The sequence below is a fragment of the Eurosta solidaginis genome, chromosome 4, assembly GCF_040869045.1.
Source record: "Eurosta solidaginis isolate ZX-2024a chromosome 4, ASM4086904v1, whole genome shotgun sequence".
In the NCBI taxonomy this organism is placed as follows: Eukaryota; Metazoa; Arthropoda; class Insecta; order Diptera; family Tephritidae; genus Eurosta; species Eurosta solidaginis.
In genome coordinates, this window is record NC_090322.1 from 59,192,853 (window position 1) to 59,207,086 (window position 14,234).

At 42.8% G+C, this 14,234-nt stretch overlaps 3 protein-coding genes across 3 annotated transcripts in view; 1 reads left to right on the forward strand and 2 right to left on the reverse strand.

Moving 5' to 3' along the window:
* Positions 1 to 13,204, reverse strand: part of Cep164 (centrosomal protein 164) — a 141,622-nt gene extending 128,418 nt beyond the window's left edge. The window contains exon 1 of the mRNA XM_067781802.1: positions 13,070 to 13,204. The gene's annotated coding sequence lies outside the window, so the exon portion shown is untranslated. The remainder of the gene's footprint in view (positions 1 to 13,069) is intronic.
* Psf3 (DNA replication complex GINS protein Psf3) lies at positions 12,283 to 13,353 on the forward strand. Its single transcript, XM_067781822.1, has 3 exons — positions 12,283 to 12,592; positions 12,654 to 13,048; positions 13,109 to 13,353. The coding sequence occupies exons 1-3, from the start codon at positions 12,490 to 12,492 to the stop codon at positions 13,250 to 13,252; spliced, it is 642 nt and encodes a 213-aa protein (XP_067637923.1). The 5' UTR covers positions 12,283 to 12,489; the 3' UTR covers positions 13,253 to 13,353.
* mRpL14 (mitochondrial ribosomal protein L14) lies at positions 13,262 to 13,988 on the reverse strand. Its single transcript, XM_067781823.1, has one exon. It carries the CDS (start codon positions 13,850 to 13,852, stop codon positions 13,328 to 13,330), a length of 525 nt encoding a protein of 174 aa, XP_067637924.1. The 5' UTR covers positions 13,853 to 13,988; the 3' UTR covers positions 13,262 to 13,327.
* Positions 13,989 to 14,234: the final 246 nt, after the last annotated feature.

Consider the following 14,234-nt stretch of genomic DNA (forward strand, 5'->3'; position numbering starts at 1 on the left):
TTGCAACTAAATCGCCCAGCAGTTTCTGCGAGTAATCCAAAGGTAAAAACACCATCCTTTGACGGTTCTGTTCCTTTCCAGGTCTTTAAGCTACAGTTTGAGAACAGTGAACAACTGGAATGCTGAAGATAAAGTTGCGGCATTGTTCGTAGCTTTAAAAGGACCAGCTGCGGAAATCTTACAGACCATCCCAGAGTACGAGCGGAACAACTACGAAACATTGATGAGCGCTCTAGAGAGACGTTACGGAAGCGAGCATAGGAAACAGATCTAGCGAATAGAATTGCAAAACCGCTACCAAAAATCTAACGAGACTTTGCAGGAGTTTGCTTCAGACATTGAAAGATTGGCTCATCTTGCAAATGCGGACGCACCTGTGGAATACACTGAAAGGGTAAATATTCAGAGTTTTATAAGTGGCATACGGGACGTCGAAACAAAGCGAGCTACATACGCAAGCCCAAATCAAACATTTGCTGAAACAGTATCCCATGCACTAACTCAGGAAACTCCCTCACTTTTGAATAAGCCAGCGTACAAAGCTCATCGCGTGGAAGTGGAAAGGCCAGACTGGGTAGACACAATTTTAGAAGCATTAAAAGGAACGCAGCAGAAAAACGATGGTGCCGTCAAATGCTTTAATTTTGGAAAGCCAGGGCATATTGCACGTTATTGCAGTACCAATCCCAATAGTTCCAACAATGTGGGTGGCCGTAAACGCAGAGCTGAAGGAGATGAGCAAATCTCAAAATCCACTCAATCATTAAACTAAAGCAAGTCAGCCGCAAGGGGCGACAGCTGGCTCCCTCAATTGAATGTCCCGTAATCTCTATCTCGCCAATTGGAAGAAGGTCAAGCAATCTTACTGTCGGAGGGCATGTGGATGGAAAGGAACGTTTACTGACTGTAGACACGGGTGCATCCAATTCCATCATTCGATCAGATTTAGTCAACAAGAAGATAAGACCATTGCTTGGAGCAAGATTACGTACAGCCACGGGAGAGGACACCCAGGTAATTTGAGAAGTAGCATGTGAAGTAGCAATTGGGAAACGTCACGGTACTACACAATTTTATAGTGGCAGAGATTGTTGATGAAATCATAATTGGAGTGGACTTCTTAATCGACCAAGGCATCAAGATCGATATGCAAAGCAAGACGATGCGATATAAGAACATGAATATGCCACTTAATTTCTGCTACCAGAAAGGCTACAGCAGTAAACGAGTGCTGGTGGAAGAGAGTCAGCAAATACCACCAAAATCAGAAGCAGTCATCTAGGCAAAGGTTGGTGGAGATTGTGGGACAAAGAAATTGTGGTTTGTCGGAGCAGCAAACAAATCAGCACCGAACAAACTTGTACGAAAAATCCTGGCTATGACAAAACAAGATGGACGTATTCCGGTAAGAGTACTCAATGAGTTCAAGTCACCCCTCAAACTGACCAAAAGAGCTATTTTGGGAAGATGCCAAGAGGCTGAAGTAGTTATTAACTGTGAACAGCTCGAGGAACGCGTTTCATCTAGTAATACTGATCTTTCAAATGACATCACGGCATGGACGGAGGGGCCAGAGGAAGATTATCAGAGTAAGGCAAAGCAACTGCTCCTAAAGTACGCAAACATATTTGACCAGGATGGTTCTAAACAAGGCCGCACAAATTTTGTGAAAAATCAAATTTACACTGGAGACGCGAGGCCGATGCGTCAAGCTCCTCGTAGTGTTCCACTGGCAAAACGGGAAGCTGTGAGTCAAACCGTACAAGAAATGAGCGACAGCGGCGTCATCGAACTCCGCTAGTCCATGGAGCTCACCTGTGGTACTTGTGAAGAAGAAGGATGGGAAAATGAGGTTTTGCGTGAACTACCGCAAGTTGAACGACGTCACGAAAGAGGATAGCTACCCATTGCCAAGAATTGACGACACTCTGGACTCGCTCTCTGGTACGAAATGGTTTTCCACACTGGACTTGAAAAGTGGCTACTGGCAAGTGGAGGTGAAGGAGGAAGACAAAGAAAAAACAGCCTTCACCGTCGGAGATGGTCTTTGGCAATTTACAGTAATGCCTTTTGGACTTTGTAATGCATCAGCTACTTTTGAGAGGCTCATGAATCAGGCATTGAAAGGACTGCATTTGAAAACATGATTGGTATACCTGGACGACATCATCGTACTGGGCAAGAACTTCGATGAACATCTTAAAAACTTGGAGGAAGTTTTCCAGAGAATAGCTGGCGCTGGTCTGAATCTAAGTCCTGTTTAAAAAGGAAGTAAATTATTTGGGTCACAAGGTAACGACAGAAGGTATCCGTACAGCGAATGAAAAGATAGAGGCAGTAAAGGATTGGCCAAGACCACAGAACTTGCATGAATTAAGTAGTTTCCTTGGGCAATGCACATATTACCGACGATTTGTACCAACCTTTTCCAGCGTAGCCATAGCCTCCATGAGCTTACAAGAAAAAATAAAGCTTTTGAATGGAAGAAGGAGCAAGAAGTGGCTTTCCAAACATTGAAAGAGCGTTTGTGCACTGCCCCAATCTTGGCATATCCGATTCCAGGAGCAACCTTTATTCTAGATACTGATGCGAGTGGATATGCTATAGGAGGCGTTTTATCACAACTGGTCGATGGATAGGAGAACGTAGTTGCATACTACAGCCGTTCGATTGGAAAACCAGAGAGGAACTATTGCGTTACACGGAGAGAGCTGTTGGCATTGGTAGAGTGCATTAAACATTTTCACAAATACCTCTACGGCCAGCGATTCCGTGTCAGGACAGATCACGCAGCGTTGAAATGGCTTCTGCAGTTCCGTAATCCAGAAGGACAATTGGCACGGTGGATAGAGCGGCTACAAAGCTATGACTTTTCCATTGAGCACCGGAAAGGTAGTACCCATGGGAATGCCGATGCAGTATTACGAAGACCAGGTAGCTTGGAATGCATACACTGTTCAAAGGCCGAGGCTAAAAAAGGCATTATAGATGTCCGGCTAATGGCTATAACGTGTACGGATGAATGGAACAAGGAACAACTAAGAAAGAGTCAGCTAGAAGATACAGATCTGTCACATGTTATGCAAGGGCTCGAACGAAACGAAATACCAAACAGAGAAGAAATGTCAGCAGAGAGTCCCATTGCGAAGTCATATTGGGCACAGTGGAACAGTTTAGAATTGATATCCGGTTGCTTGCATTGAGTACGGGAGAGTGAGGATGGTCAATGCAAGAGGAAACTGATAGTTGTTCCCAGAAAGAGGATTCCTGACGTGCTCAGCGAGCTGCATAATGGTCCAAGCGGAGGTCATCTTGGAATCACAAAGACGCTCGAGAAGATTAAACAGAGATTCTATTGGGTTGGTTGCCGTCAGTCGGTCACTGAGTGGATTGCGAACTGCGAGGTTTCCAGCAGAGCGAAAGGCCCAAAACCCGAAGTCATGGCCAGATGAAGCAATATAACTCATGTGCGCCATTTGAAATGATCGCTATGGATGTCGCAGGTCCATTTCCTACTAGCAACTGCGGAAACAAAAATATGTACTGGTGGTTATGGATTATTTAAGCAAATGGCCAGAGGTATACCCAATCCTAAATCAAGAAGCGGAAACAGTAGCAGAAGTGTTTATAAACAATTGGGTTGCAAGGTATGGGGTACCAATGGAGTTACATTCTGACCAAGGCAGGAATTTCGAATCAGCTGTGTTCCGGGAAATGTGTAAATCATTGGGCTTTCGAAAAACACGGACAACTGCATTGCATCCTCAGTCCGATGGTATGGTGGAACGTTTCAATAGAACATTGGAGGAGCATTTAAGGAAAGTAGTAGACAAGTACCATAAGGAGTGGGATACACACATATCATTATACTTGATGGCTTACCGATCAGCAGTGCATGAGACAACGGGCCAAACTCCCGCAAAGGTAATTTTTGAAAATGACCTTCGATTGCCAGCTGATTTGAAGTATGGGATAGATGCCGATGCGGACGGAAATGTCAAGAAATCCACTGGTGTTTTGGAAGAAGAGCTGAGAGAGATACACGATCTGGTAAGGCAACGAGCAAGATTATGAGTGACAAGATGAAAGCGAGGTACGATAAAGCAATTAATTTGGAAGGTTTTCAGGAAGAAGATTTGGTGCTGTTATACAACCCACAACGAAAAAAAGGTTTGTCCCCGAAATTGCAGTGTAATTGGGAAGGCCCAAACAAAGTTATAAAACGGATCAACGATGTAGTTTACCGCATACAAACCATTGGCAAACCACGAACCAAAATTAAATTGGTTCATTTGGAAAGGCTGGCAGCGGTTAGATCGAGAGATTTGTCTGAGACAGTGGAGGCGCGACAATCAGTTTCATTTAATCAAGCTATTGTTTGTGAAGTATCAGTGTTATTGTGAAGTACTTTAATAAAGGCCATTTTGCATTATTAAATATTGGAGGTATTTATAACTGTTGAACTCATACCTTCGTCCACGCCACTTTCCTAGAAGCTCTAGGTGTAGTTCCGAAGACTTTCTAACGGATGCTAGACACAACTTGAAACGTTAGGGAGTGACTATTCGGCCAAGGATGCCGCCCTCGAAATCATAAGCAGTCTTAAGTGGATGTCATTGCGTAACTCATGGGTAAAAATCGTATAATCCTCGGCGCTTCTACATAATTAAAAGTTTACAAGGAGCCTGTATAAAATTTTTAAAATGTAGACCAAAGATTGCAGACGTTTGTGTTCACAACATTTATTTCAATAGTCTTCGTTAAATCAAAGCGATATTTTAGAACGAAAGTCGACCGATTTTAAGTTGAAGGATGCTAACTGCTGTTTTCCGGCCTTATGATATAAGAGGTCATTTTGGATGACCGCGTATCTTCAGTTTTCAGACTAGTTCGACTGTCCACTACATTAGGGTAACGTGTAGGTGATATTTAAACTTGGTTGATAGGCTATAATCAGTGTGATTCACTCCAAACGACTAGTTTCGGATAGGGCCGCCAACTTTAGGAAATGTCAAACCAAGGTGTTGAAGGATGAAGTGTGAAAATCAAAATTTACATTTCAGACGCTATTGTATAGTTTCGCAAATAAACAAAAGATTTTTGAATGTAAGCCCAAATGATTTTTCAAACCCTTCTCATATGTATATATATCCTCAACTTAAGTATGAGGTAAGAATCATTTCAAAGGAGTGTTTATGCGCCTAGAACCTACTAAAGGATTTTGCACCACTGATTTCCCTTATTATTTTAGCCAATCGGAATATAGAATTTTTGAAAAAATTGGCACTTTTTTTGGTAACTTGCTTTTTAACAACTTAAGGACAATTTCAAAACCTGTTCAACTTGGGTCATTTTATTTGAATTTATTGTTAATTATTAATTGAAAAAAAAAAATGCAAAGTGAGCATATAAATTGATTATAAAACTTTTCTTTTAGTGTTTTGTTTTAATAACTTGGTGAATTGGGTGATGCAAAGTCCGTGTTAAGCTGACATCGAAAGCGCCTGTTTTTTTTAGTAACTTATGAACAGTTAGAAAGAGTTAAATTCCGCAATTAGTTTCTTATAACTGGCAGTGATGCGCATCCGCTGATATCACTTTCGACCATATCCGACCAATTTTCGACATGAACAATAAATGGCCTAAAGTCTTAAACGAGTAGAAAATATAGTAACGCGCCGGACACCGCCGCCACTGCTCCGATATTTCTGACATTCGGCGGCGGCGTGCGAAAAACGACAAAAATCGGTGGCGGCCGGGAGGGCGGGATGGCCTAGAAGGTTTCATGTGGTCATACCAAATCGTTCCCGAGATGGCCGGGCTAGTACCTTAATGGTGCTTGTTACCGGAACGTACCGGATCTCCATCCGGCAAAGGATCAACATCGATATCACTCCCCAAGGCCTTCGGGGATTGTCCTTATGGCTACAACAACAACAGCAACATTAAGAGGAAAATTTCATTGTGGATAAGACCAGTGTGATAACTTCTGCATAGACTTCAAAATTACAAATAGAACCGATTTTTCGCTTTTCAAAGCAGCCGGAGCGACTCTGGATTTTCCCGACCAAGGGCTGTCATTTCAGTGTAACCCCATTTAATTTCTTGCGTCCCTCCCGCAAATTATCATCCTCCCAGCAGATTCTTGCAGTGGGACTGTGCCATAATCTCCTGCTCCGGGAAGGTATCGAACCCATTCCTGGCCCTACACCCGACCCCGGTCCTGAAAAATGGTTTCGCTGTGTATGCCGGAAAAGAATCCTTTTAGGACGATCACACTCTTGTTAGTATGTCACGTTGCATCGGACAGGTTGCTCTGGGCTAGACCCCAAAACCCGACGTCCTTGTAACTTTTATAAATCTTTTGTGGCTCCTTGCTGTTCACGCCCAAGGGCGTCCCGTAGTCTGCGCCTTAGCGCCACCACTACCTTCCAGCAGCCCTGCTGCTCAGCAAGCCACAACAGGTACCCGCTGCTGCTCGCGCCCCATGGCGCCACCAGCTCATACGGCCGCTCCTACTCATAACTACAATCTCTGTAGTAGAGTCGGTAGCAATGCCGAGCATCAGCCCCTTCCCCCGTCTTACCCCACTCTTTTCCCACTAGCAATCATTTAGGTCAGGTAAACACACTCTTAGTCCCTGCCACCTTTTGCACCGTTTGTTAGAACAGAATATATATGTTCATCTGCCCAATGCAGCTCCTGTCTCCTAGATGTTCTAGTTTCAGCGACGGCAATCCCCCGGGTTTCATCGCGCCCTGCTGCCAGCCGCAAACCCAACTACACCGAGTACACCAATGCTTACCCAGGGACGTCCTGTCCCATGGCCACAACAGCAATTGCGTCCTGACCCCCCTCAACTCAGGCGTAGTCACCCGCCACTTACCCCTAGAGTGACGATGTCTCCCCCGTTGCACTTCAGAATTCTGCAGTTAAACTTTGATGGATTAACTGGGAATATCACGGTGATAGTTGATTGTATGAAGCGGCATAACATCCGCATTGGTGTGCTTCAAGAGACCAAACTCACAAGCAAGATCTGCTCTGGAGACCTGCTCTGAGTATAACATCCACAGAAAAGATCGTGAGAGCGGAAATGGAGGCGGTCTCGCGTTTATCATCCACCACTCAGTGAAATATAATCTATTCGATCGCGACATCGGCCGCGAGGACAGTTTCCTAGAACGTCATGGCATATTTGTCCGGTCAGGCGATGTAAACTTAGAAATCATCAACATCTACATCCCTCCTGTCACCTCTTGCCCCAGTGGATACTGCCCTAATATCAGAGCACTACTCACTGGCAATAATCTCATTATCTTAGACGATACCAATACCATCATGATCTATGGCATTCAAACCTACAGACGGACAGCAGGGGTGAGATGTTGGCGGACCAAATAGAGGAAATGACGTCCTGCACAATAAACGGAGACGCCCCACTCGTATGGTAGGAAGCTGTCAAAGTTTGCCAGATATATCCATCGTGAGCGCAGAACTAGTAAACTGCGTCAACTGGCAGCCGATGATAACATTGGCATCTAACCACCTGCCTATACTCCTTTCGCTCGAGCGATACGGCGACTTCGTCATTACAGAGAACCGCTCTTTCATCAACTATAAGAAAGTAAATGTGGCCTACTACAAATCCCTTACAGACAATCGCTTTGCTACCCTACCTATCCCGCCGGAAGAATTCCGGAAATCCGGCCTCATTTTCCGGCGGAGGCGGCAAATTTAGCAGAGAACGTGACCTTATAAGACAGCTCGATCCCGGCGACCCCCAAATAAGGGATATAAACCCACGCATCAGATTGCTTGTGGATGAACACAAGCGGGCGAAATGGGAGGAGCACCTAAGCGGTTGTAACATCTCTGCCGGTGTAGGTAAGCTTTGGTCCACCTTAAAGTCCCTATCGAATCCGTCCAAGCACAATGACAAAATATTCATCGCCTTTGGCGATAAAGTGCTGTCGGATGCGAAAAATGTGCGAGCGCTTTTCGCCGACAATATGTAATGGATTCTACGGTTGACAAAGTTAGCCGACGGGCTAACAGACGCGCACATAAACATAAATTCAGCGCGTCCCCAATTACCATAACCGCCAAAGAGATTGAGAATGCCATCGGTCATGCTAAACCATCTAAAGAAGTGGGCCCAGATGGCATAGCCATACCGATGCTTAAAGACCTAGGCAAAGAGGGATTTAATTATTTAGCGCATGTATTCAACTTGTCCCTTCCCACCTTCGCCGTCCCTAAAAAATAGAAAATGGCCAAGGTGGTTCCGCTACTAAGGCCTGGGAAACCAGCTAACATAGGAGACTCTTATCGTCCGATATCTCTCCTATCGCCAGTTGCCAAGACTCCTGAAGCCATTCTGCTTCCCTACTTTAATGTAAATTTGCAACTAGCCAATCATCAGCATGGCTTCCGAAAATTACCTAGCACTACTACCGCGTGTCCCTGATATGGACGCCTAGCCTAACGATTACTCACTGAAGAATTTACAGGCCTGCCAAAACACTGCCCTCAGAACCGCTACGGGCTGTCTTCTTATGCCCTTAGAACGCCACCTACATAATGAGGCGAGAGTACTTCCCATTAGGGAGAGAAATGAAATGCTAACCAAACAGTTTCTGTTGAATACCCAGAAGCCTGGGCATTCCAACAGACATCTGATTGATGAGCCAACACCGCCCAGGGGCTTAAGGAGTCATCTCCGCAAGCATTATGAGGAAATACGGCACTTGAGAACACAGCCGTATCAAGCCAAAAAACACAAGCAGGCCCTCAGTGAACTCCACAAACAGGCGTCGGACTTCTATGTCAGGAATTGCCCGGTGAATCCTGTACTCAAAGAACAATACCCTAAACTTGCGGAAGAGGAACGCACACTCTCTAGGGAAACGCGAGTCACTCTAGCTCAACCTCGATGTGGGTACTGTAACAGGTTAAACCTATCCGGAATCAACCCCGACATACAAAACATATGTCCTGCTTGCAATGTGTCCCCACATGACATCAACCATCTCTTTAATTGTAATGTGGAACCAACGCCTCTAACATCTCTCTCATTATGGTCCACCCCTGTTTGAACAGGAAGTTTCCTTGGACTCCCGTTAGGGGATATTGATGACAATTTGTGATCGGTAACACCTATTAGATAGGGCGAAGCAATGCTACAACAACAACAACAACGCACAAAATCACAAGCAGGTCCTCAGTAATATCAACAGGCAGACGTCGGACCTCTATGCCGGGAATTGCCCGGAGAATCCAGTACTTAAAGAAAAATACCCAGAACTAGCAGAGGAACGCACTCTTCCTAGGGAAACGCGCGTCACTCTAGCTTAACTTCGATCTGGGTACTGTAACAGGTTAAACCTATCCAGAATCAACCCCCCCCCCCCACTTGACACCAACCATCTCTTCAATTGTATTGTGGAACCAACCCCTCTAACACCCCTCACATTATGGTCCACTCCACAACATCACCTGGCATCACCCCCAGCGGGTTAGGGGATCAGAATATACCCGCGGTAGGTATGCCTGTCGTAAGAGGCGACTAAAATACCAGATTCAAGGGGCTGTGTAGCGCAACCTTTCAGGTTGCCAGCGCAATATATAGCTTCTCCAAACCCAATTGTCAACCTCACCTATCCGCGGCGAATCCTGTTTCACTAACAGACGAGGCTCTGGCGACCCCAAGCTCCTCATGGAACTTGGAGGTAGGGAGGGAGGGAATGGCCTGAAGGTTTAATGCGGCCACATAAATCGTTCCCGAGATGGTCGGGCTAGCACCTTAATGGTGCTATGGCACCGGAGCGTACCGGATTTGTATCCGGCAAAGGACCATCACATCGATAACACTCCCCAAAGCCTTCGGGGAGCAACCTTATCGCTACAACAACAACAACAACAACAACAACAACCTGGCTTTTAATTGACTATCGTGGTCTCATTCTGTATCTCTTTATATCCCCCATTGAAGATAGCCGGCCCTATGCGCCGCCATATTGAACATCCTGTCAAAACGGTAAAAGGTAGCCATCTTGAACATCCCATCAGGAAGTTGAAGGATAAGATATCACACTTGTTTTATCCACAATGAAAAATATCATACATAACACTTCAAAATGTCACCTTTCTGCCGGGAGCCAATAAACATGAGTGAATGCAAGGAAAAAATGTATGCTCCGTAATATGAAGTAAAATCCAAGCTGTTGAGTGGATCAAACATTCTCAGCGGTGAGTTCAGAAAGTTATCGCTCAACGATTTATCAACATTTGCGTAGCTAAAAACACTCATTGCAACCAACGCACCAAAGTTTTCTAAGTAGCATTGCGGATAACAAGCCAACCTAATAAAACCGCACTGCGTTTTTTTAGCGCACGCAAACAACCGGCGTTTTTTGCCCTAACCCAAATAAGCATGCGTTGCGACAATGTAAAGCATGTGTGCAAACGTCAAATCTAAATGTCACGCAGAACAAAAATTGGAAATCGAGTTAGGTTTTCACGCAGCAAATTCAATTTGAGTTGCTCTCATACAAGTTGGGTTGGCTTGTAAGACACAATGCTAAGTAAATTTGTCTTATTCCTGGTTTTTCGGTGCGAGTTTAAACTCTAGTTAATGTTGACTAGAGTTTAACCTTGGAACTTTGTTCGATAACAGACAATTTTGCTACTCATCTCATCTTAAGCAGCCGAAGTGGCAAGGTTAAACTCTAGTCAACTTTGACTACTCACACTGAAAAACCCTGCGTTAAAAGACGTCGCATAAACAGTTTTTCATGTAAATGAGTTTAACACAATCATATGCATTATGAGTAGATTGCACGTATTTTTATGGAGAACGGTAAATTGAGCGCCACTGGGGCCATGTGAGATTGAAAAGTAGCCAGCTCACAAATTTTGTTGCAAGCAAAGAAGAATCTGACATTTGCTTTGGCTAAGGGTGTTGGCACACCTCGCAAGTGAAATTATTTTTCACATGGTTGGTAACTTTTCGCTATTAAAAACTGCAATATAACAATCGAATACGAGAAAAATCAGACCAATTCTAAATATTCTCGCGGAATTTTGTTCTCGCGGATTTTTATATTCCCGCGGAAAAATTCCTCCAATTCTGTTCTCCTAGGGAGAACAATAATTGGGGAATAGGAATTTCGAATTTTCGAAGTCAGCTGTTTTGTCAATTGAAATTTCGTTGCCAATTTCTTCTTTTGTTTAAAAAATTGAAAAGTTTAATTATTGTTGCAAATTTGTTGGAAATTAAGAAATTAAATATAAACAATGCACAGTATTTATTGCATTTCATGTGGTGCCACAGCAACATCAACAGCGGAATATAAGAAGAAGACGGCCGCATAACACAAATCTGCCGGAGTTGCCTGCTTTCATTCAGCAAAGCAATTTTCTGGCGGCCAAGTTGAGTTGAATTCGTCCTTCGTCATATGCCAAAATCTATTTAAGCCTTATTAAAAAATCCTTGCGCAATTTCTGGATGGCTGCATCAAATATGTATACCAAGAGCTCTACCGTTGCTTATGATATACTTTTCGACTTAAAATAAAGAATATTGTGGTTGTAGTTGTTGTTGTATTAACAGTGAGAATATTGTGGTAGAATGTATATACATATTTTAGCACAAATTTGTACAAATAAGTGTTCTTTCTTAAAAGAACCAATTTCCTTTAACTATTTTGATGCATTCCCTTTAATTTAACAAGTGAAAAAACTCCTATGAAATGGCAGAGAAATCTCCCTCTCCCTCACATTCATAATACCTACTTTTCTCCCATAACCGGTTTCCGCTTTTTCGAACATTATTCAGAATAGGAGGAAAGGGAGAAGTGAAAAAACTCACAAGGAATTTTTATTTAGAATACGAGGAATGGGAGAAGGGAAAAAACTCGCACGGAATTTTCGTTTAGAATTGGGCTGAATATGTTAGCAAGTATTTTTGTTGTATAGGGAGAATATTTATAACAGTGATTCGCGAAGTTTTGTATGTGAATGGGCAAGGCGAAATAAACTTCAACTGCCAAGTCTGAAGTTCATTCATATTTACAAACGCAACATCTTGGTTGATTGTGGCGATGTTATTGGAATGCATAAGTTTGTGTTAAACGCATCTATAAGAAAAATGTCATTGTGGCGCAGCCTTAAGGCTGCATTTTCATAAAACACTTTCGGTGTGGCTTCGATTTGACGTTTTCACATCGTTATTATCTAACAATCAAACACCTTGCCGATTTCTTTGCCCTGAAGCGACCAAAGCGTGTAAGTCTTAAATCACTCCATTTTTGTCGAAGTTGGCGCTGCGATTTACCGTGACAAAATCACATGCACATAAGTACTTGCCTGTCCTACGTAGTCCATATCTGAATTAATCACCTGTTCTTATGTTCCACAAACACATTTTGGATAGTTTGAGGTATATCCACCGGCGAATTGTTAATTATTAACGTAACAACACACAGAATGTATACACATAGCTATTTCCCAAACTATTACGCCGTTGAAGACATCTTTGTAACACAAGAGAAGGTCGAGTGCAAAGTTAACACGAAACTATTAAAAATGGGTAAAATGCCAACAACCACTTTTCTATTAAGGAAATGTAAAACTAGATTTATATCACATAGGCTTCCTTGATCCAGGGGCAGAATCCGATGATTTAAATGCAGGACGCACAGTGAATTTGCCATTGTGGTATATAAAAGAGCTCAGGGTTAATAATCCGTATTTTACAATAAACGTACCAGAGATTTACAAGAACGTACATAAAGCAGTATGTGAAGCTGAAACTACACACATCGAATTGGGAAAATTGCATCCGTATTTTTATGAGTATGGACGTTACTTGACGCCTTATGATCGTAATCATGTCGTCGGTCGCATTGTCTTCGAAACTATGCGTCAACGTGTACGACACTTGCTCGATATCTCTAAGAATACTACAGCTGAAGGAAAGCGAGAACACCGGTTGGACGATGTTGAACAAAAATTATTCGAGTCGGGAGTGAAAACAAATATACTGGTAAGAGTGCAAGTAACTTACTTAAATGGATATAAATGTATATCACTTTTAATTGTATAGTTCACGAATTGGCTGCAAATGAAGTCCAATAAAATAAGCGTCAGTGAATTGGTACATGAGCATAGCAAAAAGCGTAAACGCAATCAACTCGAAAGTGATGGGACCAGTTCACCAGATCAACCACAAAAACGGCCAACTATTTAGAGTATATTCTTACATACAAGCCACGTGTTTTTTTTTATATAATTTAATTTGTATTATACTTTTCTAAACCAAAAATTAAACAAATCGATTTGCTATCGCTAGGACCTTTGTATAATCAGCTCCTTTGGTATGAGTTTTTTCTTTCAATATAGTCCTTAATATTGTCGGAATCGGGACATGAATACGTGTTCCGAGCGGAGTTCCATTGTCGTCGATCAATACTATATTATTGGTATCAAACTTGGGTATTTTAGGTTTTTGGTTTTGTTTCAAACCAACCAATATGCCCTTTTTCATTTGCCCCTTAATAGCAACAAGTACCTTATCACCAATATATCCAACTGAACGTTTATTATAGACGTGAATACAACGTGGTGGTTTACCTTCCGCCATTGCGCGTTTTCCAATTTCGCTGTTGTCTACCACACGTAATCGTGCCAGTTTGCGAATTTCATTACAGGATGGTGAGATATGAAACTGCTGGCGCTGTTCCAAATTGTTTTGAATAACACTTTTACTGGGCACTACAGCTGCCCTAGGTTTAGAAAATAAATTTGCGAACGCATATGTATTAAACCCCGTTTGTAAAATCTTCGACATTTTTAGAATTTTGCTAATTAACCAATTTTCTGGCGAAATAAAACAAAAACACGATCAGCTGATAAATTTCCACTAAAAAGGCTCTTAACCATCGTTCATAGTTGAAGCAAAGAGTATATACTCTTTGGTTGAAGCCCTTTGTGAATCGAACTAAAGCCGCAGTTACCCACGATTATACGTACAAAAAACCTGTCAGCTGACACGACCTACCTTATACTGTTTTCACACAGACGGCTTATTGAATAATAAAGGCAGTTTTCTACATTAAGACGCTTATTCAGCTCAATCTTCCCTACAAAATTCGAATCTATAATTATTTCATTAGTAGCTAATCGAATGCCTAATGAAGTCAAAAGCACAATGCAACTCTGTTGGGAGCGTT